General features: G+C 39.5%; 6 protein-coding genes and 1 pseudogene across 6 annotated transcripts; 6 read left to right on the top strand and 1 right to left on the bottom strand.

Annotated features, from left to right (window-relative positions):
• The first annotated feature begins 737 nt into the window (after window positions 1-737).
• On the top strand, window positions 738-2963 carry LOC138944954 (uncharacterized). The gene is made up of 4 exons (XM_070316049.1): window positions 738-1082; window positions 1131-2242; window positions 2341-2728; window positions 2913-2963. Exons 1-4 carry the CDS (start codon window positions 738-740, stop codon window positions 2961-2963), a joined length of 1896 nt encoding a protein of 631 aa, XP_070172150.1.
• A 614-nt stretch (window positions 2964-3577) lies between these two features.
• LOC138945012 (uncharacterized) lies at window positions 3578-4941 on the top strand. Its single transcript, XM_070316166.1, has one exon. The coding sequence runs from the start codon at window positions 3578-3580 to the stop codon at window positions 4919-4921; it is 1344 nt and encodes a 447-aa protein (XP_070172267.1). The 3' UTR covers window positions 4922-4941.
• Window positions 4942-6560: 1619 nt separating this feature from the next.
• Window positions 6561-8460, bottom strand: LOC138945013 (uncharacterized). The gene has a single exon (XM_070316167.1). The coding sequence runs from the start codon at window positions 8300-8302 to the stop codon at window positions 7163-7165; it is 1140 nt and encodes a 379-aa protein (XP_070172268.1). The 5' UTR covers window positions 8303-8460; the 3' UTR covers window positions 6561-7162.
• Window positions 8461-11533: 3073 nt separating this feature from the next.
• LOC138944948 (uncharacterized) lies at window positions 11534-12733 on the top strand. The gene has a single exon (XM_070316032.1). It carries the CDS (start codon window positions 11534-11536, stop codon window positions 12731-12733), a length of 1200 nt encoding a protein of 399 aa, XP_070172133.1.
• An 850-nt stretch (window positions 12734-13583) lies between these two features.
• LOC138944940 (uncharacterized) lies at window positions 13584-14367 on the top strand. Its single transcript, XM_070316012.1, has 2 exons — window positions 13584-13678; window positions 13764-14367. The coding sequence occupies exons 1-2, from the start codon at window positions 13584-13586 to the stop codon at window positions 14365-14367; spliced, it is 699 nt and encodes a 232-aa protein (XP_070172113.1).
• A 291-nt stretch (window positions 14368-14658) lies between these two features.
• On the top strand, window positions 14659-22892 carry LOC138944939 (uncharacterized; annotated as a pseudogene).
• Window positions 22893-24922: 2030 nt separating this feature from the next.
• Window positions 24923-27133, top strand: LOC138931635 (phospholipase A2 inhibitor-like). Its single transcript, XM_070292608.1, is given in 7 exon segments — window positions 24923-25050; window positions 25359-25752; window positions 25825-26082; window positions 26084-26148; window positions 26211-26462; window positions 26464-26585; window positions 26656-27133. Coding segments are annotated over 6 exon segments (1197 nt in total). The 5' UTR covers window positions 24923-25050; window positions 25359-25494; the 3' UTR covers window positions 26898-27133.
• The last annotated feature ends 75 nt before the right edge of the window (window positions 27134-27208 follow it).

Here is a 27208-nt window from a genome sequence, read left to right as displayed (position 1 = left end):
CATTACTTTTTTAACACTTTCTATACTCTCTTCTATATTTCTTTCCGATTCTCAATCGATCAACATATGTACATATCAATAGATATTAAAACTATCGCGTGATACGAACGCCAAAGCGCCCGAGTCCCTTTGGAAGAGAAAGTGGAATTTTTTGGTAGAAAACTAAAAGATACCGACTAGATAATAAAATTCTTCTAACGAAATACCCATATTATTATTAGATTTTAAAAATGTCGATTATTTCTGTGCTTCCTTCTTTCCTTTCTCATAAGAAAATAGAATTTTCTCTAACATGATCACGTGCGAAGGAACCCTCGAACCGATATCCAAACTCACCAATCGACGATCACTACGAGTAAAATACGAAAAGTAGGAGAAACACTCCGTCTAATGAGAACACTGGCATGATTTTTAACTTATTAAAGTTGGAAGATCCCCACTTATGCACAAATCCAATTCGTTAAACCTTAGAAAGACCTTACTCCCACGCAATTTTTCTAAGAAGAGCCGTTTAAAGATGATAGATGAAATATATATAAATGAAGAACGAAGGGTGTCAAAATTATAGTAGTACACGATTTGAAAGTGTATACATCGGTTAAAAAAGTTTTGTGTTCCAAGTGTTCGACGGCGATCAGATTTTACGTTTAAAAAGTATAGTGGATTCTTTATAATTTTTGTGTGTGTCAAGTGTTCAACGGTGACCAGATTTTTGACACTCTGCCAATCTGCGAAGGATGGAAATAAATAATTTTGAGGCAATACTAGACGAGTCGTCTGATGAAGATCACGCATTATCAGACGACAGTGATTACAACAGCGATCAAAGCGAGGACCTCACGGAAATTGTTCAGAAGACAGTGTTTCATTCAGAAATTATTGCGTTGAACGGACGTACAAAATTTTGTGCCATATACTTTTATTATTCTACGGGTAGTGATTATGCTGTATGTGCTTCGTGTATGATAGCTATAGCAGACACTGACTATGGATACATGTATGCTGTTCGGAAGCATGTAACTGAACTGTACGACGTAATAAGTGGTCGATCCTGCTCCAATTGCAGACAAGCATTATATCAGGTAATGCCGTGCAACATATGTCCGATTTGTACACAGTAAAACAAAAAAAACATGGAAAACTCCGAGCAGACTGAACGTGACTTGTTGGAGCTGTCGCATCAAGTCGCCACTTTGGGCGAGTATTTTGCATGGGCGCAGCGATGCGAAGAATTTATCAAACAGCTCGAGGAATCCAGTCGTATCAAGCGTCCGCGGCTCTCGATCGGAGTTCGGCAATCTTTGGTGGCCAGAATCGCGCGACTCGAGGGTGCGAGGACTCGATTAGAGAGACAATTTATATATAGTGGTGGTAATTACAGTGGTGATTGCAATACCGCGGAAAGACTCATTTGGCGGGAGATTGATACGGCGTTTGAGAGCCGTATATTGACTGGTGCGGTTATAAATTATAATCACATCGAGCCTCGTCAATTTCTCGAGAACGCCAAAGACATTGTGCTCGAACACGTGAAAAATGTGCTGAAAAAACACTTTAATGTGAAAGTGAACACTGTGTTCAATGGTGAATTCGTGTCGGGTGATAAACGGGCAAATAAAAGTGTAAATACGAGAAACTGTGAACTCTTTCGCACATCCGATTTACACGAGTGGTACGAGCGACGCGTCGTCGAGCCCACGCTTGCCTCGCTCGAAGAATTTCAAGAACGCGATAGCGGGTGGGCATTGTCGCGAATTCTCGATTTAACTGTAAATATAAATAAATATAATCCAATGCGCGCGGGGTGCCATATTAAATTACCGCGAGAAATAACAATGAAGAGAGCGGTAATAAACGTGCAATCCAAAGACAATGCATGTTTCGCGTGGGCAGTGGTCGCTGCTTTGTATCCAGCTGCACGAGACGTAGGTCGGGAGTCTTCGTATCCACATTATACGACAGTGCTAAATCTCCAGAACGTTGAATTTCCGATGACATTGAGTCAAATTAAAAAATTTGAACTTTATAACGACATTTCGATAAATGTATACTGCATCGAGAAAGAGAAAGAGAATAATATTATCCCGATACGTCTGAGCGAGCAAAAGAAGGATAGACACGTCAACTTGTTGTATATACAAGATTCGCAAGACCTCGGACATTTCGCGTGGATCAAGAATTTATCCCGCCTCGTGAGCTCGCAACTGAGCAAACGTAATGGCCAAAAATATATCTGCGATCGGTACGTATATTTAATAAAAATGTAATATATATATATATATATATATATATATATACGATAGAAAAATTAATTATTTCCATTTTTTTTTTTTTTTACAGATGTTTACACTATTTTGGATCGGACGACAAGTTGCAGTCGCACATTGTAGATTGTCGAGAAATGAACGAGTGCGCCATCCGGTTACCGAGCGATAAAGACAAGTGGCTCGCGTTCAACAACTACAACAGAAAGGAGCGACTTCCCTTCGTCGTATACGCCGACTTGGAGTGCGTGCTGAGGAAGACCGACGGTGATCCGAGGACGTCTACGTACACGTTTCAGCATCATCAAGAATTTAGCGTAGCTTATTATGTACATTGTTCGTACGACGAATCGTTATCCGCGTATCATTCTCGCCGTAGTACCGATTGCGTTTCGTGGTTCGTAGAAAAATTAAAAAATTTAGCGCAACGCGTAAAAACTATTTTAACCATGAATGTCCCTATGGTAAATTTAACGCGAGATGAGCGGGAAAAATTTCACAGCGCGACACACTGTCACATTTGCGAAAAACCGTTCGCGCAAGACGATACACGCGTACGCGATCATTGCCATCTTACCGGGCGGTATCGAGGTCCCGCGCATTCAAACTGCAATTTAAATTATAAAGACTCTTTTTGCATTCCCATAGTATTTCACAATTTATCCGGTTACGATTCACATTTTATCATCAAAGAAATAGCTACCGCGTTCGAAGGCTCGATCGACGTACTACCGATAACAAAAGAAAAGTATATTTCATTCACGAAACATGTTAAAGTTAAAGATACCGTTGAAAAATCAGATTGGCGAAACGATATAAAGTTACGGTTCATCGATTCATACAAATTTCTCAGTACTAGTCTCGAAAAATTGGCATCGTTTTTAAATAATGATAAACTTCAAATTTTAAAATCGGAATTTCAAAATTTATCAATTGAAGAGTTCAATTTATTGACGCGAAAAGGTATTTTCCCATACGAATACATTGACTGTGTCGATAGGTTGCACGATACATGTTTACCACCGCGCGAATCATTTTACAGTTCTTTGACCGGTGACACCGTATCCGAGAGCGATTACGCGCACGCTGAAAACGTCTGGAGGCGGTTCTCCCTACGAACCTTGGGCGAATACAGCGATCTGTATTTAAAAACGGATGTCTTGTTATTGGCAGATATTTTTGAAAATTTCCGCGACAAATGTATCGAGAGTTATGGGCTCGACCCCGCGTATTATTATACTCTTCCCGGATATACGTGGGACGCCATGTTAAAACATACGAATATTACGTTCGAATTACTTACTGATATCGATATGGTTATGTTTATCGAACGGGGAATACGCGGTGGCCTGAGTCAATGTTCCGGCAGATACGCGCGAGCCAATAACAAGTACACGCAGTCTTACGATCCATCGAAACCGTCATCGTACATGATGTATTTCGATGTAAACAACTTGTACGGTTGGGCGATGTGTCAACCGCTACCCTATGCCGAATTTCGATGGGTCGACGATATCTCTGACTTTGACGTTAGCGCAATCGCTTCGGATTCGCCCATAGGTTATATTCTCGAGGTTGATCTAGAGTATCCACAACATCTTCACGATGCGCACGCTGACCTACCGTTCTGTCCGACGCGCGATAAGCCGCCCGGCAAGCGGCAAGACAAACTCCTCGCAACCTTATACGATAAGAAGCGTTATGTCATACACTATCGCAACCTGCAACAATGCACGCGTCACGGCCTTCGCGTCGCAAAGATACATCGCGTATTGCAATTCGTTCAATCCGCATGGCTCCGCGATTACATCGAACTCAACACCCGGTTTAGAACGCGCGCGACAAACGATTTCGAGAAAAATCTGTACAAGTTAATGAACAACGCGGTATTCGGTAAAACTATGGAAAACGTGCGCAATCACGTCGATGTAAAATTATTAACAAAGTGGGACGGACGATATGGCGCGGAGGCGATGATCGCGACACCAAATTTTCACAGCAGGAGCGTCTTTTCGGAAAATTTGATCGCTGTCGAATTGCGCAAATTCGAGATAAAATTCAATAAACCGATCTACGTCGGCATGTGCATCCTCGACATTTCTAAAACGTGTTTGTATGAATTTCATCACGAATACATGGTACCGTTATATCGAGAGAAATGTAAAATAATGTACACCGATACAGATAGTTTAATTTATCACATCGAGTGCGAGGATGTGTACAAGAACATGAAACGCGATATTGCTAAATTTGACACGAGCGATTATCCGGTTAACAATGCGTACGGTATACCGCTCGAGAACAAGAAAGTGCCGGGTTTGATGAAGGACGAGAATAATGGTGCGATCATGACTGAATTTGTCGGGCTTAGAGCAAAAATGTATGCATTGCGAGTAGATAATAAAAAAGATACAAAAAAGGTTAAAGGCGTCAAGAGTAACGTCGTAGCGAGAACGATAACGTTCGACGATTACACGCGGTGTCTGCGCGATGAAATTGAGATGACTCGACGACAGTCTTGCATAAGATCCAAATTGCACGAAGTGTATACAATCAGCGAGACAAAAATTGCTCTGAGTCCGTACGACGACAAGCGATATATCGTACCTGATTCGACCGACACGCTACCGTGGGGACATTTCCGAATACCCTTATAATATAATGTATATATATATATATATATATATATGTGTGTGTGTGTGTGTGTGTGTGTGTGTGTGTGTGTGTGTGTGTGTGTGTGTGTGTGTGTGTGTGTGTGTGTGTGTCGGGAAAACAAAATAAATATAATTCTATCTTTCTTTTATATTTTATATTTTACATGCTGAATATATCTTACATATATTTTATATGCTGTATATATTTTACATATTTCAGATACTTTATATGTATTTCATATTTTTATATGTTTAAAATAAAATACAATTTGTATGAATTAAATCACATTGTCCTTGTGTATCCAAGAGTTGTGCGATCCATCGAATCCCAACCATTTCACGTAAACCTCGTCACCTTTTCTGCGCAGTACTTTCTCCACGAGATACACGTCCGGATAAGTCGCGCGATGCAACTCGTATTCGTAGAATGCTCCAGCAATAGATTTTCCGCGATAGTCCTCGAGTAGATAGGTTACGGGATTAGTACGCTGCACTTTAATAATCTTAAACACCTCGGTGGTCCAATTTGGTGTGTAACCCTTCTCGAAGATCGTCTTATACTTGCTAACGCGTACCGGGTTACCTACTTTAAATCTTGCTGGTGCCGCAATCTTTACATTGCTGTATACTGTATTTAAAAGTTTATCGGCTATCGCGGGGGTAACATCGATAGGTCTCATACCGATAGTGCGATGCTTGCGCGCGTTGTAATCCGACACGAGTCGCGGCAACGCGTCAACCCACTTGTAAGTTCCGTTCAGCGTAAACATTTTCCACATGTCATTCTTTAACGTGCGATTAAATCGTTCGACAACCGATGCCTTCAACACCGAATACGTGGAATAATGATTGATGTCGTGTTTTCTTATGAGACGTTGTACGTCGATGTTATAAAATTCTTTTCCCATATCGGTTTGCATGTTTTTCGGGCATCTCTTACTATCTCGAATTATCTCAGCGATAGCATCAGCCGTCTCACTTCCACCTTTACTCTTGAGCGGTACAGCCCACGCGTACTTGCTCAGCACATCGATGACGGTGAGTATGTAGTGGTAACCTTTGTTGAAACGAGAGTACGGACGCATCTCGACGATGTCAGCTTGCCACAGGTCATCGTAACCCCGCACTATGACGCGTCTTCGGGGAAAATTTCTTCTCGCCGAAGCATGCAGTTCCTCGACGAGTCGTAGCTTCTCGATATTTTTACGTCCGTTGGATTTTAACGATGTCATGTTTTTAGTGGTACGGCTAGTCGGCGCGTAATAATATGTGCAAAGAAATTACATTATGATTTATATCTTTAACCTTTTTTTTTTAACCATATAATAGTCGTTTATTTCCGTTTATTGTCATTCAATAGTCGTTCTTTATCATCCGCTACCATTCGTTGCCGTTCGATAGCCGTTCGTAGCCGTTCCTGACCCGTCTGGTAGTCGTTCCTGATTCGTTCGTAGCCGTTCCTGACCCGTTCCTGAACTGTTAGATAACCGTCCAATAACCGTTCGTTGTCGTCCGCTGTCATTCGTCAGCCGTTCGTAGTCGTTCTTGATCCGTTTGTTGCTGTCCATTGTTGTTCGTTGACGTTTCGTTGTCGTTTGTTAGCGTTTCGTTGGCGTTTCGTCGTCGTTTCGTTGATGTTTGTTGATGTTTCGTCGTCGTTTCGTTAGCGTTCGTTGACGTTTCGTCGTCGTTTCGTTGACGTTTCGTTAGCGTTCGTTGACGTTTCGTCGTCGTTCGTTGATGTTTCGTCGTCGTTTCGTTGACGTTTCGTTAGCGTTCGTTGACGTTTCGTCGTCGTTTCGTTGACGTTTCGTTAGCGTTCGTTGACGTTTCGTCGTCGTTCGTTGGCGTTTCTAATCTAGCGATATTCGCATGCCGAAGCTCGTTTATCAGAGTCTGTAACGCACGCACGTTTTTCTCGAACGCAGCAAGCTTCTCGTCTGACTCTTTCAGTTGATTTCTCAACGTTTTAACGCAATGATCCACGTACAGTTTGTTGACGACGTCGGTATCAGCCACAGGTTGCGCTACACGACGAATCTTGCGCGACCTCGCGTCAAAGTCCGTAACGGTGCGACACAGAGCGTTATCGCGCACGAAACTTTTCATTAATCCACTCCATCGACGGTACGAAATGACGTTCGTCACGTCGTTACTCTGCTCGGATATCCCAAATTTGTTGATATGCATCATCGATGCGAGCGATGTCGGTCGATCGATTGATTAGTTTTGTCGAGACACCGTTTAATTTATAATAATGCCGGCTTCGCGAAGTTCCTCGATGATCGACAAAATCTCGTTGTCGTGACCGTTGTGACCCGCTTGGTGCGAAGCATCCAGCAATCGTAGACGATCCACCAGCTCGTTGGGATCGTCCCAGTGCACGTAGTCAATCTTGTTATCGGTTAGCGTCATTTCGCGAGGCGCGAATAATCCCTTTCCAGATTTTGTTCTTTTGGGTTCGATCGGTATCAACTTTGCGATTATTTCTTTGTACTTGTATCCCCTGTTACTCAGTAATCGACCGTGCGCATCGTGATTGCGTTTATGCGCGCTCGTCGTCAACAGCATGCTCTTGTACGTTTGCTTATCATCCACCGTATAGATGACGTCATCGGGAAATTTCTTAAAGATCAGCTCGTAAAGACCAGGTGTGCCGACGTATCGTATGCCATCGATAATTATGCTATCCGCGTTGTCCACGTCAAAACGTTTATTACCGAACATCATTCCATTCTTGCCGAGATAAACACCGTACACGTTGTCTATACCGCTCTCTTGATCGCCGCTCAAAATAGGCCAGATGTACCTTTGACCCAGTGGACCTAATTGATCTCGCAATGTTTCTTGACCTTCCGGTGTTTGCAACTGATTTCGAACGGATGTCATGAGCGAGTCGTCCGTGGTTTCAAAAACATCCTGGCTCGTGAATAATTCGGGCATCGTAGGTTGTATAGTTCTCATTGACGCGGACGGTGTAGAGGTTATCAGCGGTACATCCAGTGGAGCGTCCGATCGTTTCGATTTATGCGGTGTCGGTGAGCGATCCGACCTGACGTTTGATCGTTTTCTCTTTTGCGGTGGCACATCATCATCATCATCATCATCATCATCCTTCTCGCGCTTCGGGATGGACAACGCTTCGATCCCCGCGTTGGTGTTACTCGCAGGCTCGTTCTTCACCGCGATCGAGCTAGAGTTGTCGACGATCTTTTGTAACGGCTCGATGAGAGGTCTAAAGCGTCTATCCAACACGATATCCTCCTCGATCTTACCGGTCTTCAAAGCGCGATGTTTCTTGCGAATCGATTCGCTAGTTTTCACAATTGCCCTCGCAATCTTCTCGCGCTCGCGAATATCCTCGTTCTTATCGATCGCAGCCATCGCGGAAAAACAAAAATGTCAATCTCTCTTTCACGTTTCACCCCGACGAAGTATCGACAACGACTAATCGTTTTGCGGTATCGCGAACACGTTAAATCCTTTTCTGTATCGACCATCGTTGAGCGAACTGTCCTTGTCTATTACTACGAATCCGTACTTGCGCTGCCAACAATCGCAACACAACGCGCAAAATTCATCGTACGGCATATCGGTATTCACGTGATCGTTGTACACGTGTTTCAGGTTGGTACCATCCTGTTTGAACAAGATCAGCAGGTTCGCGTTGTCGCGTATCAGATGTTTAGGTATTCTCGCGTACGTCTGGCAGAGATAAAAGCAGTCGACGCTCGAGTGTCGACCCATTGAAAAGTACTCTCTCACCGCATTTTGCTTATCGCATGCCACGTCATCGAACACGAAGATCGAGTTTGGACGCGCCTCGCTCGGTGGAATGACGTCACTGTTGTTGGAGAATGTGAAGTAGCCGATTTCATCGATCGATGTCAACAAATTTTCCAGATATCGATATTTCGGTTGTTGCAACGATTTTGAGTACACGTACACGTTTTCGAAACGTACACCGTGCGGACTTTCCAGCAGGCTTATTAGAACGTTGGTTTTACCGCAATTCGAGGGGCCACAAACGATCGCGCGTATAGTAGTCGGTAGCATCGTACCATGCTTGCGCATCTCCGCGTTGTCCCCCATCGATCGTAATCTGTCGTCGCAATTCGTCACGCGTATCGCCAAAGGTTGTCGCACGAATTTCATTTTCACACTGCCGACTGAGGAATGCTGGATCGAACGCCTATTTATAGATGCGCGGAACCGCAAATCGCTCAGTAACAAAAATGTTCGTGCTGCTGTTGAGACCTTCCGATATTTACAATTTGAGCGCCGAACAGTTACAATTTGTGCCGAAAGTCGTTCTGCTGCGAATGTGCGGCGATCACGTCCACTACATGTGGGACAAGCTTCCCGAACATATAAAAGCTGACTCAGAGGTTCAACAATATCGGCGCTGTTACGAACATTACAATCAACCGTGGCAGCGAACGCACATCGACGGTCCAGCACCGTTAATAAAAAATTGTGACAAATGCCAGCAAAAATTATAAGAGGTTGTGGTTTCTTAAATCGTGCGATAAACGCACTTCCTTTCGAGTTACATATTCCCGGCTATCAGTTTTGCGGTCCGGGCACTCATTTGGAAAAACGATTGGCGAGAGGTAATCGGGGTATAAATCCATTGGACGCGGCGTGCTGCGAGCACGATATAGCGTACTCCCGGAGCAACGATCTCACCGAGAGACACGCGGCTGACAAGATACTCGCCGAGAGAGCGCGAAAACGCATCGTTGCGAAAGATTCGACTCTCGGTGAGAGAGCCGCAGCCACAGCTGTTTGGGCAGCGATGAAAACCAAGACAAAAATCGGTATGGGTATGAAGACGAAGACGAATACGAAGACGAAGACGAAGATGAGGACTACGCGGAAAAGGTCGACGAAAAAACGGATACTTCCGACAGCGAAACGAGGCGGTGTATTGCCGATTCTACCAATGTTGGGCGCGCTCGGATCCTTGATCGGTGGAGCAGCCGGCGTGGCTAAGGCGGTGAACGACAGCAAAGCCGCGCGCCGTCAGCTGGAGGAGCTGCAACGTCACGATCGCGCGATGGAAGGCAGCGGACTTTATCTCGCTCCGTATAAATACGGACAGGGACTGTATCTCGGTCCGTACAAACGCGGACAAGGAGTAGCAACGAAGAAAAAAAAAAAAACGTCGAAAAGACGCTAAAAATGCCCACGGGTGTGACAACAAACATACAATTAGAACAATTGGCGAAACGTATGCGTATACCGTACTTTAGAGGGGTTTTCATGCGTGATTCGTTACCGATCGGTGGTATATATCGAAACGAGAGCGGCATCGTGAATTTGGATATCACCAAAGGACCGGGTACTCATTGGGTAGCGTACGCAAAGAGGGGAAATCGTGCTATATATTTCGACGGTTTTGGTAATCTTCGACCGCCGAATGAATTGGTGCGATATTTCGGACGGTACGTTACGAAGATCGAGTACAATCGCACGTCCTTTCAAACTTACGATCAAAGCATCTGCGGACAATTGTGTCTGCGGTTTCTCCGAACGGTCGACGACAATCGGTGTGAATTTAAAGCCTGACGATGCGCCGTTAAGACTCAGTATTCGTTAAACAGTTTTGTCGACATGTCTATGACTTTCACGCTAACCGGGAAGAGTAGCGTCCTCGCGGCACACTACCATCCAGCTGTAGATTTGAGCGACGGTGATTACGAGCTCGGTCTAACTAATTTTGAAACTTATCATACGATATCGAACGTGAATTCCTCGAATAATAAATTTTATTTCGATGAAGATGACACGGAAATTACGATTCCCGAGGGATCGTACGAGATACACGCAATACACGAGTTTTTGAAACGTGCAATTTCACGGAAACGCCCGCGACGCGTAGTTCGCTCCGACAATCGCGGTGATATCACGGTGATATCGCGAGAGGAGACCGTTCGAGCGAACGGTGACGAAGACGAGGCTGTAGAATACCCGATAGTGCTCCGTGCTAATTACAATACGATGAATAGCGAGATCAAGTGCGCATTCAGAGTAAACTTTAACAAACCTAACAATATTGGATCGCTGCTGGGATTCTCGTCGAAGCGTATATTGCAGCCGAAACAGTGGTATCAATCGGACATACCGATTAATATCATCAACGTAAACATTATCCGCGTAGAGTGTAACGTGACCGCGGGTGCATTCAGCAACGGCAAACGCGTTCATACGATACATGAATTTTCACCGAGCGTTCCGCCAGGATATAAGATATCGGAAACACCGGCGCAGATCATTTACCTGCCGATCATTGCGCGGAGCATTACGGATCTAACGATACGCGTCGCGGATCAAGACGGACGATTGCTCGATTTTCGAGGAGAAGAGATTACCATCAGATTGCACGTACGACGGCGACAAAATTAGCGTGCGATACATGAGATGCTCGTGTTGAACGACTCGAAACACGCGAAAGATAATAATATCTTTACGGTACCGATTGATGATATCATCCGATCATCATCATCATCATCATCATTAGGTTGCGCTAAAAAGATCAGAAAGAAGCTCAACGCATCGAACGTTAAATTTTTACAATCTTTGGGATTCGCGGTGCGAAATATCTAAGAAAACATGACCGATATCCTTAATATCGGAGGTGAGCCGGTCTTTGACGATCGTATCGTCAAGATCGAGACTCACACGTACAACCCGTACGCCAATACGACGTTTGAGCACAGCGATGAGATACGAATACCCATACAACAACAGGATCTGTATACTTTGCCGTATGAGAGTTTTCTGTACATCGAGGGAAAATTAGTGATAAACAAACCAGCTGAAGGATTTGATGTTGTACTGGGGAATAATTGCGTCGCGTTCATGTTTGATGAGATTCGATACGAACTCGACGGTGTGGAGATTGATCGTAGCAGAAATGTGGGAATAACCAGCACACTCAAGAACTATGTAACGATATCATCCGATAGAACCGTGATTATGAGAAACGCCGGCTGGGATTCGCCTATTAACACGAATGGATACTTTAATTTTTGCGTACCGCTCTACATGTTATTGGGATTTTGCGAGGATTACAGGCGCGTGGTGATTAACGCTCGTCACGAATTGATCTTAATACGATCGCGCAACGATAACAATTGCCTGATTGGAAATTTGGTGCTGGAGCCTGTGATCGACATATTCAAGATACAATGGCGAATGCCGCACGTCGTATTGAACGAGATTAACAAGTTATCGATGCTGCGTGCCTTGGAAAGCGGACAATACCTCAGTATGGGTTTCCGCTCGTGGGATCTGTACGAATTTCCGCTATTGCAGCGTACAACCAAACATTCGTGGCCCATTAAGACCGCGACTCAGCTGGAGAAGCCGCGATACGTTGTTTTCGTTCTGCAGACAGGTCGAAAGAACGTCATGTCTGAGGATACGAGTCGATTCGACGACTGCAAATTGACCAACGTGAAACTCTATCTGAACTCGGAATGTTATCCGTACGACGATATGAATCTGGATTTCGATAAAAACAGATGGTCGATTTTGTACGACACGTATCAACGTTTCTGCAAAAATTATTACGGATACGAGTATCTCGAGCCGAGTCTCACCGTCACGCAATTTTTACGTAACGGTCCATTCGTGATCATCGATTGCTCTCGACAAAACGAATCGGTCAAAAGCGCAACCGTGGATGTGAGATTGGAATTCGAGTGTAAGGAGAACGTGCCGCCGAATACCACAGCGTACTGCCTCATCATACACGATCGCGTGATTCAGTACAACCCGTTGACCAATGTTGTGCGCAAAATCACCTAAGTGTGGGGGGAGGGGAGAATGAGACGATATAAAATCTATAATACATCAGGATCAATCGCAGTCTTCTTCTTTTCGACGTGCTGATATAAAAAAAACGTCATGTCCGTACCAACGTTCGTGGACCTACAAGGATTCTTCATCGGGATGAAATTTGTCGTAAAGGAGGTGGCGGTGCTGAGAAAGGGGACCGTTCTGGCGCATTACATTTTTACATACCCCCTACCATGGAATCTCCTCACAAAATCCGACAAATCGTGTGCTTCCTGGCTGATCGCGAATCACCATGGATTACGATGGGAAGACGGAAACGTACCGTACAGCATGGCTAAACGCTTGATTACATCAGCCGTGCTTGGAACAGAAGAGAATGGCGATACGTCGACTCTCGTGTACGTCAAGGGATGCCAGAAACGAGAATGGCTGGTGGATTTACTTGAGAATTATGCGAGAGAAAACCTAATCATCGAGACTTTGGATGCTGATTACGAAGATATTGAATCTTTAAATAATCTAGATGTTACTAATACTATACGATGTGGAAAACATGTTAAGAATTGTGCATTACAGAATGTATTAAAAATATTTAACTGGTGGTTGCAACGTTAAAAAAAAATATTTTTATAAATAAAATGTGTAAACGTATTTAATGTTTTTTATTTCTTATTCTCCCCACTCCTTTCCTCAGAAGTTGTTTCTAAGAATTCTTTTAACATTGATCGTTGCCCCTTCTCCTAAATTTTCTGAGCATTAATCTCCCACCACATCATATTTTTGAAAATAAGCGTATTATCGGTTAGTTTTTACACGATCAGTGTCGCGTCAACCGTTCTACTTCTCATAACTTAGAGAAATGTACTCCGCCGAAGGAAACAGCAACGGTGGCAGACGCATGAATTATTACGTTCCTCGAGATGAAATTAGGCCGTACAAGAAACCGCTTGATTTGTAAGTATCACAAATTTTCATATATATATATATATATATATTTTTTTTTTTTCCATGCTATTTCATATTTAATCGTATTTTTCAGACACGGTAAACCTCGTTGTATACCACGTATTTTGGTACGCAGATTCGCTTTGACGCGCACTGCGTATAAATACTTGGATATTGGAATCAGCGTTGAATCACAGCGTGGAATCACATCTTACGTGGAATTACATCTTGGCGATAACCGAGGCAATCAAATCGTATTATCTATTGACACATGGGAATCGCTAATGCTGAAACGAGCGGACGTTGAACGACTTGTGCAAACGCCCGATCATACACCAATATGGATTAACGATTTAACAATCGAGATTGTTAAAATACACGATACGAGTGTTGTAAAACTTACGTTACGCGATTCTTGCTTGTACATGAAACCGTCAACTATATTTTTCTTATTCGAACTCGAACACTGTGTTAATCATGAATATTTGAAGCTGTGTGAGAATTTAGAAGCTGTAAATGAGAGTTTCGATCGATTTGTCGTTAATTTGCAAGGTAATATGTTTGGCGCCGAGAAAGATAACGCTGTTAAAATCTTGCGCGATGTTTTTGATAAAACATCTATCATAGATTGCGAACTATTAGCTTATGCTGTGGATGAAATTTTGTCTGAAACCTTGAGACAAGGTGATGTATTTTAACATAAATAAATGTGCTAAAAAAAAAAATGAAAAGAAAAAAATGTTTATTTCTTTCGCTTCCCTTCCCTTCCCCACTTATAAGATAGATATGTAATTGTGGCGCGACCGGATGGGAGAAGGATAGCGCGAGGCGTTCGCGAGTAGGAAAAGGAAAGCATTCTATGGGTGTGGGAGAAGGATAGCGCGAGACATGCACGAGTAGGAAAAGGAAAGAAGGAAGCACAGAAATAATCGACATTTTTAAAATCTAGTAATAATAATAATAATAATAATAATAATAATAATAATAATATGGGTATTTCGTTAGAAGAATTTTATTATCTAGTCGGTATCTTTTAGTTTTCTACCAAAAAATTCCACTTTCTCTTCCAAAGGGACTCGGGCGCTTTGGCGTTCGTATCACGCGATAGTTTTAATATCTATTGATATGTACATATGTTGATCGATTGAGAATCGGAAAGAAATATAGAAGAGAGTATAGAAAGTGTTAAAAAAGTAATGAATTTCATGTATATATCAAATATATTTTTATGTTTAACATATTCAAATCTTATTTGATTTTTATTATTGTGCTATACATGAAAGCAACATTATATCTTGCGAGACGCTATTTGTTCATAATATAATATAATATAAATATAATAACCCGCTTTTGTAATACACCGCGCCGATTCGGCCGCACGTGCAATCTTGCGAGACACTATTTGTTTGTAATATAATATAAATATAATATAATAATATATGTATACTGTCATATTTTTTAAATAATCAAACATTAATACTGATAAATAATATTTATCAAATAGCATAGAAAAATGTGATAAATATAGATACAAGCATTTATCACAAATCAATAGAAATGCTATATTTATTAAGTAAAGGAAAAGGAGGACTTTGGACGAATGATTGTTCCTTATCGGCTTTCACCCGCGTGATATCATTCCCCCGCGGCACCAAAATCCCCCTCCGCCCGCGTGACGTCATGCCCCCTCGCCCGCAAGGTTTCCCCTCGACCCGCATTCCCCTCGGAGGACCTGCGTTAGAACTCTCCTAGTTCTACTACTAATGTTTATGAATTTGCGAGGCAGTCTATCTTCCGGTTAATTTTAATTTAATGTATTGCGAGTGTTTGTGCGAGGTAGTCTATCTTCCGGTTAATTTTAATTTAATGTGTTCCGCTGAAGATGGCTAAAAGATTAGCCGAAACGTCCGCTTTGCGTTTATTTATGTAACGTTGAGTTTCTATAATATACATTTTTGCGCCTTTATAACTGCGCCTGGCTCTTATTGCCAATATATCCCTTTAATAGATTTCTAATTTGAGAATCTTATTTACATTTAATTATATTTTATTATTTGCTCAACTTTTATTCTTAACTCTATATATATATATATATATATATATACATATAATCTTTATGACAATTTATTATTATTCATAGTTATATTTAGTAATATATAAATGAGAAAAGAGGGGCGATGCGTGGCGCCGGGCGTAGAGTCGCAGGCCGGTAATCGAAAAATTCCAGATTCGATTCCGCTCGGGTCCCATCCTCCCATATGTTTCAAAAAAAGATTTTCACACATTATGTACGCGGAGTTAGGATGTAAGAGGATAGGATAAGGATAAGTAAAGTACACAAGTGGAGGGACAAGAGCGAAAAGAGGGATAGGAAGCGTGTGTATATGTGTACAAAAGCGTTAAATATAAGTGTGTAAAGTAAGATGTAGATATGGAGGAAGAATTGTAACCCCATAGGGGAACAATAAAGAATATCATCATCATCATCATAAATGAGAAAAGTAAATTTGATATATTTTATCCTCTTATCTTACCAAACATTTGCATATTATGCAATAAACTTTTTTTAAAAAAGACTGCTGCTGCAAGTTTTGTGGCAATCTTGCGATATACTCGTACTGTATGGTGGGTTTAATAAAAAGGTATATTATTTACATATTTTTGAAAAAAATAATTTTGTTAAAAAACAAAATGTGCATTACGTACCTCCTAATAACATAATTATTCCTGAGCACATTTTTTTGTTCACCTCCACGCGATACTTAACATTTCCAGCAAGCAAAATGATGCAAACTTTGCACAAAGTTGATAGCAAATTTGTGATAATTCTCTGTATAGGATGATTCAGAAACTCTGCGACAAACTCTGAGGAATGATAAATCTCGCAGAGAGGAATATTTTTTGTGAAGCAATCCATCATGTTTTCTGACGCATCGTTTAAGAATATGCGACCGAGCAGACAAGAGTCTTAGGTGGCATTTATTATAATTATGAGATGATGATAATATATAAATAATTGAAAATGTATTCATAATATAATGAATATATGAATTTTATATATATATACATATATATATATATATATATATATATATATATATATATATATATATATATTTACATTTTAAGTAAACAATAAACGGATGATTTAAACTTTTTTAGACATTTATCTGTCCGATCTAAGAGAGACAATCAGTATTCTTAATTCCCTATGTTTGGGATTGTATCAGTAATTGAACTGATAGAAATAATTATATTTTTAATCTTCTGTCAGTTGCTTTTTGCAAGCTTTATATACTTCTCATAACTAAAAATCAAATACGAGATGGATGAATATAGCGCGTCGCATAACGATGAACAAACCAACTATCGGCTGAATACTATATTTTTGTAAAGTTTGTAACAAAGTAAAGTTGTAAATTTGCTGTCATGCCATGCATGATAAGACTTGCTCTGTTATTTGCGTGAATTTTGCATCTCGTTGTGCCAGAGTATACTTTGTTCTGTCCTTTTCGTAAATATGTTATCATATTGTGTACAATAAGGTTTGCTCTGTTCTTGTCGTAAATTTGCTATTATAGCGTGTATAATAAAATTTGCTACTAATTGATGTAAAGTTTGTGTTACACCGTGAATAGCATGTTCTTCTTTGCGTAAAATTTACGAGCAAACCTTTTTCTATTATTTACAGCATCGTGAGATAAAAAATGTTGCCGTCAATTTGCTTCAAACTTTTTGACAAACCAAAACAAGACAAACGTTTGCTAGACAATTGTTGTCAAAATTAAAGCAAACCTTGTCGCAAAGCTTTGGCAAAACGTGATTTTAACATTCTTGGCTATCTGGGATTGTTTTTATGTGTGTTTATTGAAAAATTTCGGACTTCAGAGGTACGCACAATTATTTTTTTTCCTCTGTTAACAGACAGCACAAGGATGTCCTTAGGATGTCCAAAGGGCATCCAGGACATACATGTAGGATATCCTCAGGATATCCCATTGTAATCCTCAGATCTCCTCTGGATATCCTAAGGAAGAGTAAATGATAACCGTATATTAACCTCTGGAGAATCCAGGGAGATCCTGTGGAACATCCAAAGGGTTTTTATAGGATACGTTAGGGATATTTTTCGTATGTTTCAAGGAGCAAATTTTAAAATTTAAATATAAATTAAAATTATGTTTTGTTATTTACTGCCAATATTAAAAATCTAATATTAAAAATAGTTCACCGTTCTTTAATATTTGAGGCTTTCGTGATGTACATGAATATTTTAGGTTTGGCTCCCGGGTTTGAGTTGTGTAATATTTTCTAAACAATCCAATATCTGAATTTCCTATGTTGGGATTGCATCAGAAATTGAACTGATCGCGAGTCGCATAGCGGTAAACAAACGAACTAGCGGTTGAATACTATTGTTTGTAAAGTTTTTGGAATGTTGCGAACAGTAACATTTCTCATAAAATATTAAATAAATAATAATTTTGGATATATGAAAATGTGCGCATCAAATTCAATTATTAATATTAACGAAATTAATGTTAACAATTAATTGCACATGTATATGTCCTCTGGAAATTCAAAAGACATCCAATATAATAGACAGGGCAGATATATCCTACAGACATCCAGGGGTTGGGATTGCATCAGAAATTGAACTGATAGAAAATAATTACATTTGTAATTTTCTGTCAGTTGCTCTTTGCAAGCTTTATATAATTCTCATGACCAAATCTCAAATACGAGTTTGCGTGTCGCATAGCGGTAAACAAACGAACTAGCGGTTGAATACTATTGTTTGTAAAGTTTTTGGAATGTTGCGAACAGTAACATTTCTCATAAAATATTAAATAAATAATAATTTTGGATATATGAAAATGTGCGCATCAAATTCAATTATTAATATTAACGAAATTAATGTTAACAATTAATTGCACATGTATATGTCCTCTGGAAATTCAAAAGACATCCAATATAATAGACAGGGCAGATATATCCTACAGACATCCAGGGGTTATCCAATGGACATTTATAGGACATTAATACTTATTATAATACTTAAGATTTCTAAATTATATTAAATAGCCGACACAACTAAAATTAATTATGTATGCATATTAAATTTTTATAAATATATTTATAATAATATATCTTAAAACATCCTACAAATGTCCTGAACCGTCCTGGACATATTCAGGATGATCCTGAGGATGTTTTGTGCTGTCTGGGATTATTTTTGTTATAAATAAATAAAGTATACTTACGAAATTAATAAAATATTTGGATACTTCTAATATATCAAAAAATTAAGAAAATATTACATATAAACTTCCGCAATATTTTCCTCATTTCTGAAATACACTTCATCTATTTACAACAATCGCTTAATTTTTATAACTGGGTTTACTCTACATTACAATTCAAAATTATATAATTCTTATACAGATAATACTGGAGTCCATGAAGGCATTAGAAATACTGCTTGTACTCAAGACAATTGCAATAACACTCCCGAAAAACTTGGGGATTGCAGCGGGAGATCTGATAATGTTGCGAATAACCATGCAATATTCCCCATGTATGGCAAAGACAACAAGAAATGAAGAAGATAATGACGACACAATTAACAGTAATAATAAATTTAACAGTAGTGACATGGGTTGCATCAACGATGAAAATGAAATAAATAACGAAGAAAGTATGGATAATAGAATAACGGAAGACTGTGACGACAACGAAAGTGAAACGAGGAAAAAAGTAGCAGAAGATGACGAAGATAGTTATACTACCGGAAGCGATGTGGATGATAACTATAAACGTATTGAGGAGCAAAGAAGAAGACGATATCACATTCGACGATATTGTATTATTTTCAGAGTCCAATTTGACAATACGAGACATAATGACATTAGTCGTCGCATTTTCGTTCCGATTTAAACTGTCAGACGTTGGAAAATCTGCACTTATAAACATGATAAAATTATTGGCCGGGCCAAAATCCGAAAAAATTAATATTTCCAAATACATTTTAGGTAAAGCATTCGATCCACCAGACGACAAAGTAGTTTATCATTATTTCTGCGACAAGTGTCACACCAAAATTATGTATTCGACATCGAGAAATAACTTTATAAAACAATCAGTAACGTGTGACTCTTGTCGAGAAAAACATATAATTTCATTGACATCTATAATAATTACTTCATGTCAATTGATGTAAGATATCAATTAGAAATGCTTTTTTCTCACGAAGCAACCAAAGCTGAGATATTCGATTTTATTTCATCAAAAAGTAATGCTAATAACTTTAATATTATAACAGATATTTACGACAGTGAAATTTATAGAAAGATGTTAATTTAATAGTAACATTCAATTACAGTACTGATGGCGCCCCTTTAACTAAAAGTGGGAAACGAGGATTTTGGCCACTACAAATAATTTTAAATTGTTTACCACCTAAGAGTAGGTTTAAATACGTTCTTTTAGCCGGGCTACTAATGTGCACTCACGAACCGAACAGTAAATTACTGGACTTGTATTTTTTAAAATTCAATGATCAAGTTTCTTACCTTTACAATAACGGTATTACTGTTCGTGGTCCTGATAATAAAAAAATTGTTATGAAATTCTGCCCCTTAGCGTGTTCCGTTGATTCCGTCTGCCGCCCAATCATGCAAAATAGAGTGCAGTTTAACGGAAGATATGGCTGCAGTTGGTGCTACCACTCCGGAGAATACATCGCAGAAATACATGGAATAAGATATCCCATACGTGAACATGATCCACCTTTACTGCTGACAGTCATCACAAGAATGTTCAACTTGTGCGTGATTTAAAGAAAAGCAGTGAAATGGGCGTACGAGTTGATATCTCAGTATCTCAAATTCCACAAATTGACATGGTTTGGCCATTTGCCTATGAATACATGCATGGTATTCTCTGTGGTGTAAGCAAATACATTTGGAATCAGTGGACTGCTTCGGATTCTAAGTCGTGTTTTAAATTGAATAAAGCCGAGCGAGATACTATTAACAAACGCTTGAGTTTAATAAAACCGACTCAAAATATTCATAGACTTCCGGAATCTTTACATGATCGGGCAAAGTGGAAGGCATCAGCGGAAAAGTCATGGCTATTTTGTATTATAGTTTGCCATGCCCTAACGGTGTTTTAAATCAGGATGCATTTACGCACTATTCCTTACTTGTAAATAGTTTGTACGTATTGTTAAAAACTGAAATAACTGCAAATGAACTAAAACAGTGTGAATACGATTTATTGAAGTTTGTAGGTTATTTTGAAGTGTACTATGGACGACAAAAGATGACTTTTAATGTGCACAATTTATTGCATATAGTGCAGTCGGTAAAAAAAACGGGTTCTTTGTGGTCGACTTCTACATTTCCTTTTGAGAGTAATATATATAAATTAAAACAATGTATGAATGGTCCAAACGGAATTGATCAGCAAATATCGAAAAAGTCCTTGGACATATTGCACTTTCTAACGGATAATGTAGATTACTGTGATGAATCTGCCGTGCGTGACTACTACACAAATTTATTTCAATGTAAACATTTATCAAAATCCTACACGTATGATGACAACAATGTCGTTTTCATTGGCAAATGCTATAGAGTAAAATGCGATGATAAAATGTATAAAGCATATAAAAAATGCATCGTTAGAGGCGTTGTATTTCACAGCCAGAAGTATCGCAAAGCGAGAAGGACGAACGATACAATGATTCAGTTACATTCAGGCGAATATGGTCAGATAATACACATCATTTTATTAAATAATAAATGTCACATGCAAATATCAAAAATTACAATTAGTTCCAACAAATGTGTCGTACATGGATAGGATAGAATTAGAAGATTATGTACACAGCTCAATAATTCCCATAAGCGATGTCAAAAGCAAGGTTATTCACATAGATGTAGGATATTGTAGATATTTATGCAAACCTCCGAATATATTTGAAATTCAATAATAAATAAAATTTTGTAATAAATACAATTTTGTTTCTTTATTTATATACACACAGTCAAATCCAATATTCATGAAAAATTCGATTTAATTGGATTTAATTCGATTTAATTCGATTTTATTGTATTTATTTGGATTGACAACAATATGGATTAGAATGTAATGATTTCGGATTGGAAATAATCCGCGAAAGCGATATTAAAACCGATTATAATTCGTTCGAAATTAAAATCGATTACTTTTTAATCCGGGCGCGGATTGAACCGATTAAAACCGATTAAAACGGATTATGTTTTAATCGGTTTTAATCGACCATTTTTGGCAGGGTATGGACGCATCCTCAACCCGGATGTCAACGGAGTCTGAAGGAAGCGATCTAGGAGATAAGAGTATCCCTAGAAAAGTTACTAAAGCCAGGGCTAAGAAAAACATAGGTGTCGTTATATCATCAGAAGATGAGGATAATGGACAAGAGTTCGCGCCGCAGGACCTTCAAATTATGGGGGCGATTAATGCTGGGGCCGTTGGCTTAGATTGTTTGGCCAATGTTGAAAGGATGCGCGCCAAAAGTAAAAATTTACAGGGCGGTATTAGCGGCAAGATGCAGAAAGACTTAGAAAGAGCTAAAGAAGTCATAAACACCCTTATTCTTAAGGCGGAGGCTACTGGGGATCTGGCTTTTCTAAGATCAAAGAATAGAGAGCTAAATGCGGAGATAGAAAAACATAAAATGGAAGAACTTCGAAGACAGAGAGAGATGGACGACATGAGAAACCTGGTTGAGAGTCTTAGGAAAGAAGTTATGGAACTACGGGACAAGCTGGATGAAGTGGAGGAAGATAGGAGAAAGGCTAGGAAGAGTTTGAGACGGACTGAATTGAAGGCTAAAAAGGAAAATCGGGAGCAGATGATGGAAGCCATGGAGGAGGATGAAACTATCGAGGAAAAAAACAATAGGAACCTAGAAGAAGAAAAAGCATTACCTGTAGACTTACTTGTGGTTGAGAGGGAACGTGCTGAAGACTCCGAGATGAATATCCGGAATCCTGGAACCGAGAAGCTGGCATTATCCGCTGCATCTAGACCTGGAAAAGAAAGAGAAGAAATAGGACAGATTAATAAGAAAATTAAAGATCTAATGAGAAGAAAGGTTGAACTTAGGAAACTGGGTAGAACGGAGGAGAGTGAGACAGGAAATGAAATGCAGGGGAGCAAAGAAAAACCCTGACTCCTGCGGATCCCCAGAACTGGGCCTAGGGTTATTGCAAATGTTCAGTTGGCTCCCCCTAGAACAGCCCCAGATTCTAGGGAAAAGAACAAGGATAGGGATAAGGATAAGGTCATGGAGGACGACGCTAAAGGCGGGAATGATATCAGGAAAGATTAGATCGAGGTGCGAAATAGGAAAGGAAACAGGAAGCCATCTGCACCCCGTACTATAAACCAGGTAGGCACCAACGTTAAGGCTAAGGTCCTGGGGAACCCTGATAAGCCCGGTACAGCTCGATTTTTGGTGAAAGTTACCGAAACGTGATGTGTGCTTCTGGTCGGTGTTGTTCGCAGGACAGATCTCTCTTTCTTTCTTTCATAACGTGAAACGCACAATTCGACGGTGTACTCCTGTTTCGGAGCATACGGGGATCGACGAGTTTCTTTTTTTCCTTTGGCATGCGGGAGGAATAATAAGTGAGATCTTTCCAGGGTTGAGAAAGTTACTTTATAAAAGTAATTCGTTACCGTTACCGTTATTTTTTCTAAAAAGTAACTCGTTACCGTTACTCGTTACCAATTTTAAAAAGTAACTCGTTACCGTTACAGTTACTAAAAAGTAACGAATCGTTACAATTTCCGTTACTTTTTTACAATACAAACTAATAAATTATTTTGCATAAGAAAAACTTTTAAAAAATTGTAAGCAAGATTTCATTCAAGGTTTATTACAAAATAAATGATTAAATTTTATCGAAATTCTTTATTAATTTTTAATAAAATTTGTTGCTCCATAGTATCATCATTTAAATGCCCTCTTTGTGGTGTTAATACAGAGCCACCGATGCTAAACATTCTTTCTACAGATGCACTGCTTGGTAGAGCTGTATTATATTTAATAAAAAGTTTTTTAAGTTTTGGATAGTCGTTTAACATTTCTATATTACAATTATTTGATTTTAAAAACCGTTGCAATTCTTCTTGTTCAGATTCATTTTGCACCGTTTTTTGCTCAAAAATGAAAAAATCATCGTGATCGTCAGATTTTCCAGCTTTTGAAGAATTTTCAGTTGATCGGAAATAATTTTCAGCACGTTTTCTTTTTTCTCCGGTTAAACAGTTTAACTTAAATTTTGGATGTAAACATGCTGCTATTATTAATTTTTTTGTTTCAAATATTGTAAGAAATCTAAAATCAAATATAGTAAATTAAGCGACATTGTTTGTTTTATTGAAATTAATACTTTTGAATCAATAGTTTAAAATAAAATAATATTTTTCAATTCAATCTCCAATCTATAAGGTCAGATTTATTGAGATTTTCTAATTTTCGTTGCAAGGTACTTAGAACTGGTAGTAAATGAGAGCTCTGCTTTTCCGAAAAGATAAAGCTCTCATTGGATATCGCGTGTCGCGTCATCGCACTGGTCTGCAAGAGCCATAAGTTGATCAATCACATTCAAGCATTTTTACAACATAATAAGAATGCTAATTGGTCGATTTGCTTACGGCTTTACGGTTAAGATAAAAATTTTATCATGCACAATAGCAAGAATAATATCTTAAATAAATCAAAAAATCTGAAAAAAGTAACGATAAAAGTAACTGTTAAATTCGTTACTCGTTACCGAAAAATGTAACGAAGTTACTTTTTCCGTTACAAATAAAATTTGTAACGCGTTACTTCCCAACCCTGGATCTTTCAATACTTAGAAATTTCCTGCACGGCTCAGTAGATGATAAAATTTGAAGCGCGCAGAGAGGAGTGTGTAATCAGAAATCGAATAAATAAACACGTGCTTGACTAATTATATCAAAACGAAATTTTTTTATAAAGTGGTACCATCGCGATACAAGCATGAGATTTTTCCACCTTATTAATTAATTAATAAGGATGCCGATTGAAGGGGGAAAACAGTTGGTTTTATTTAAAACTCGGAAAATAAAGTTGATTGGCCATTTGTTTTCTACGTGTGCCTTCATTTATGATTATCAATCAGAGCCGTAATTTTAATATGTTTTTTGTCAATGCCAACGCTGCCAAGTGTAACCGTGCCACGGTCACATATCACGCCGCATAATCGCACGCGTGATATATTTCATGTCGTCTGTATAATATCCAAAAGAGTCTAGCGCGAAGGCGGTTTTCCTCTTGCTCGACATCACCTATCGCGTGGGTGAGCCAGTTCAATATTTTTTTTTTTCAAGTCGAAGATATGATTGAGCGACCTACTTCGAAATTAAAACTTTAAATTGCCGATAGATACGATGGCGCAACATCAGAGTGCAATCGCGTGAATTTGTGATCTAATTTATCATCTCTGTTTAATTATTGAGCTATTAAAACATGAAGCGATTAGAATTGCTGCGAGTCTTGCTTGTATCGATCATATTAGATATAAAAAGGAGGTCTCTTCCTTTTCTTTTTTTTACTTATTTTAAAATAGTTAAGTCGATGATTGCACATATGAATTTATATTTATAGATAAAGAGCGTGATATACGTGAAGATCTTCTTGACTGATAATCCTGAGCGACACATTCAGTCGAATGTTCATAAATGTAAGCCCGAAATCACTCCAAATCCGTGAGATCGTCTGAACGTCATCGTCAACAGCCACGATGAGAATCATCCTTCTTTGTTCGACATTTTTACTCATATCTGTGTCGATCGCCGGATCGATCAACAACTGCAACGATCCGAATTTTCACTCTTTGGAGACATTGGAATCATCCAAGATCGAGTGCGGCCTGGCTTTTAAAAATCGCTGTCATTGTCTGAGAACGTGCTACGACGGCCATTATGAGTACGTCGCGAATTGCACGAATGCAGACTTCCATGATACGTCTCCTCTGGCGCATTTTCCCAACGACACGCAAGTGCGTAGCGTAGATAAGATTAAGGAGACGTGATATACATAGCGTAACATTGTATTTTTTTCGACTTATTAGGTGCTTATCTTTACGGGAAACGAGCTGCAGGAACTGCCGTGGAACGTGTTCGGCACTCTGGACAGCCTGCCGTATCTGAGAGTGACCGATATATCGAACAATAAGATACGCGAAATCCGCGGGAAGGCCTATCACCACGTGCAACATGTAGAACGTCTCATACTTGATTTCAACGAGCTCTCGTTGGACCCCGCTAGAAGCCATCCGAGAGTGTTCTCCAATTTCGTCTCCCTTCTGGAGCTACATCTGACTGACGCTCGACGCTTTCGAGGACGGTCCACCGAGGAATCTGGCGTCGACGCTTCACGATATCTTCGTCAACAGGTAAAAAAAGAGAAAAAAAATGTAAAAGAATATATAACATTTTTTCTAATTTATTTTTTTAGTAATCTCAGGAAATTGATAAAACTTTACTTGGAGCAAAACGAGATCTCGGAGTTTCGAGACGCCAATGTATTCTGCGATCTACCGAATCTCCTGGATCTCTATCTCGGCAATAACGCTCTGAGTGCGCTCCACTTTAATCTGTCGTGTCTACACAATCTGCGCTTCTTGGATCTTCGACGAAATAAATTCATGAGGGTTTTCGAGCACGATCTTCATACCATGGACAATCTCGCTAATTGTAAGCACGATCGGTCTGACCGTGGACTTTACCGGTAATCTTTTCGAGTGTTCCTGCAAGCTCAATCCGTTCATCAAATAGATAAAAAAGACGAGGGTGTTCGTTCGAAACAAGGCTAGCTTACAGTGCTATGAAGGTACTTTTGAATATTAATTTTTTTTACATACGAGGATGGAAATTTACATTCTTCTGCTTTTTTTTATTAGGAAATACAAGTCACGACTTTCACGAAACAAAGGATTGCACACCGAAATTGCTAGTTTCCACCCGACGAGGAACAACCGTGTTACTTTGCTTCCTCTCGATGGTGCTGATCGCCCTAGTATGCGCTCTGCTCTATCTACAACGGACGAAACTCCAGAAGAAAATCGAGCCGTTGCTCGATTCAGACAGCAAGAGAGTGCGATATACCTCGATAGCGAATGGTGATGCTCGCGAAAATGTATGAAAGAAAAACTTGTATTTGAAATAAAACATTTTCATTTCGTGAAGAGACGAGTTCGCGAACTCGTTTATCCGTCCCAACCAATCTCGAGATTAAAAGCAATGGATAAGTTAAAGATCACAAGGTGCTTTACGCGTAAAAAAACTTTGTATAATGTTTTTAGTAGTAACGGTATCACGTTATTTTATGCTAAATTAAACAATTCGTGTATCGTAATGTACCGTTCGACGTTATACGCGTTCGTAAGTCACCGAGTGCGATATTATAAAAAAATTATAATTAATATGGCATTTTACTTAATTTTACGATATGTA

Source organism: Polyergus mexicanus, unplaced genomic scaffold (assembly GCF_030449975.1).
Source record: "Polyergus mexicanus isolate NDT 795.1 unplaced genomic scaffold, iyPolMexi1.0 SCAF_3, whole genome shotgun sequence".
NCBI classification, from domain to species: domain Eukaryota; kingdom Metazoa; phylum Arthropoda; class Insecta; order Hymenoptera; family Formicidae; genus Polyergus; species Polyergus mexicanus.
This window is presented reverse-complemented; position numbering and strand designations above follow the sequence as displayed.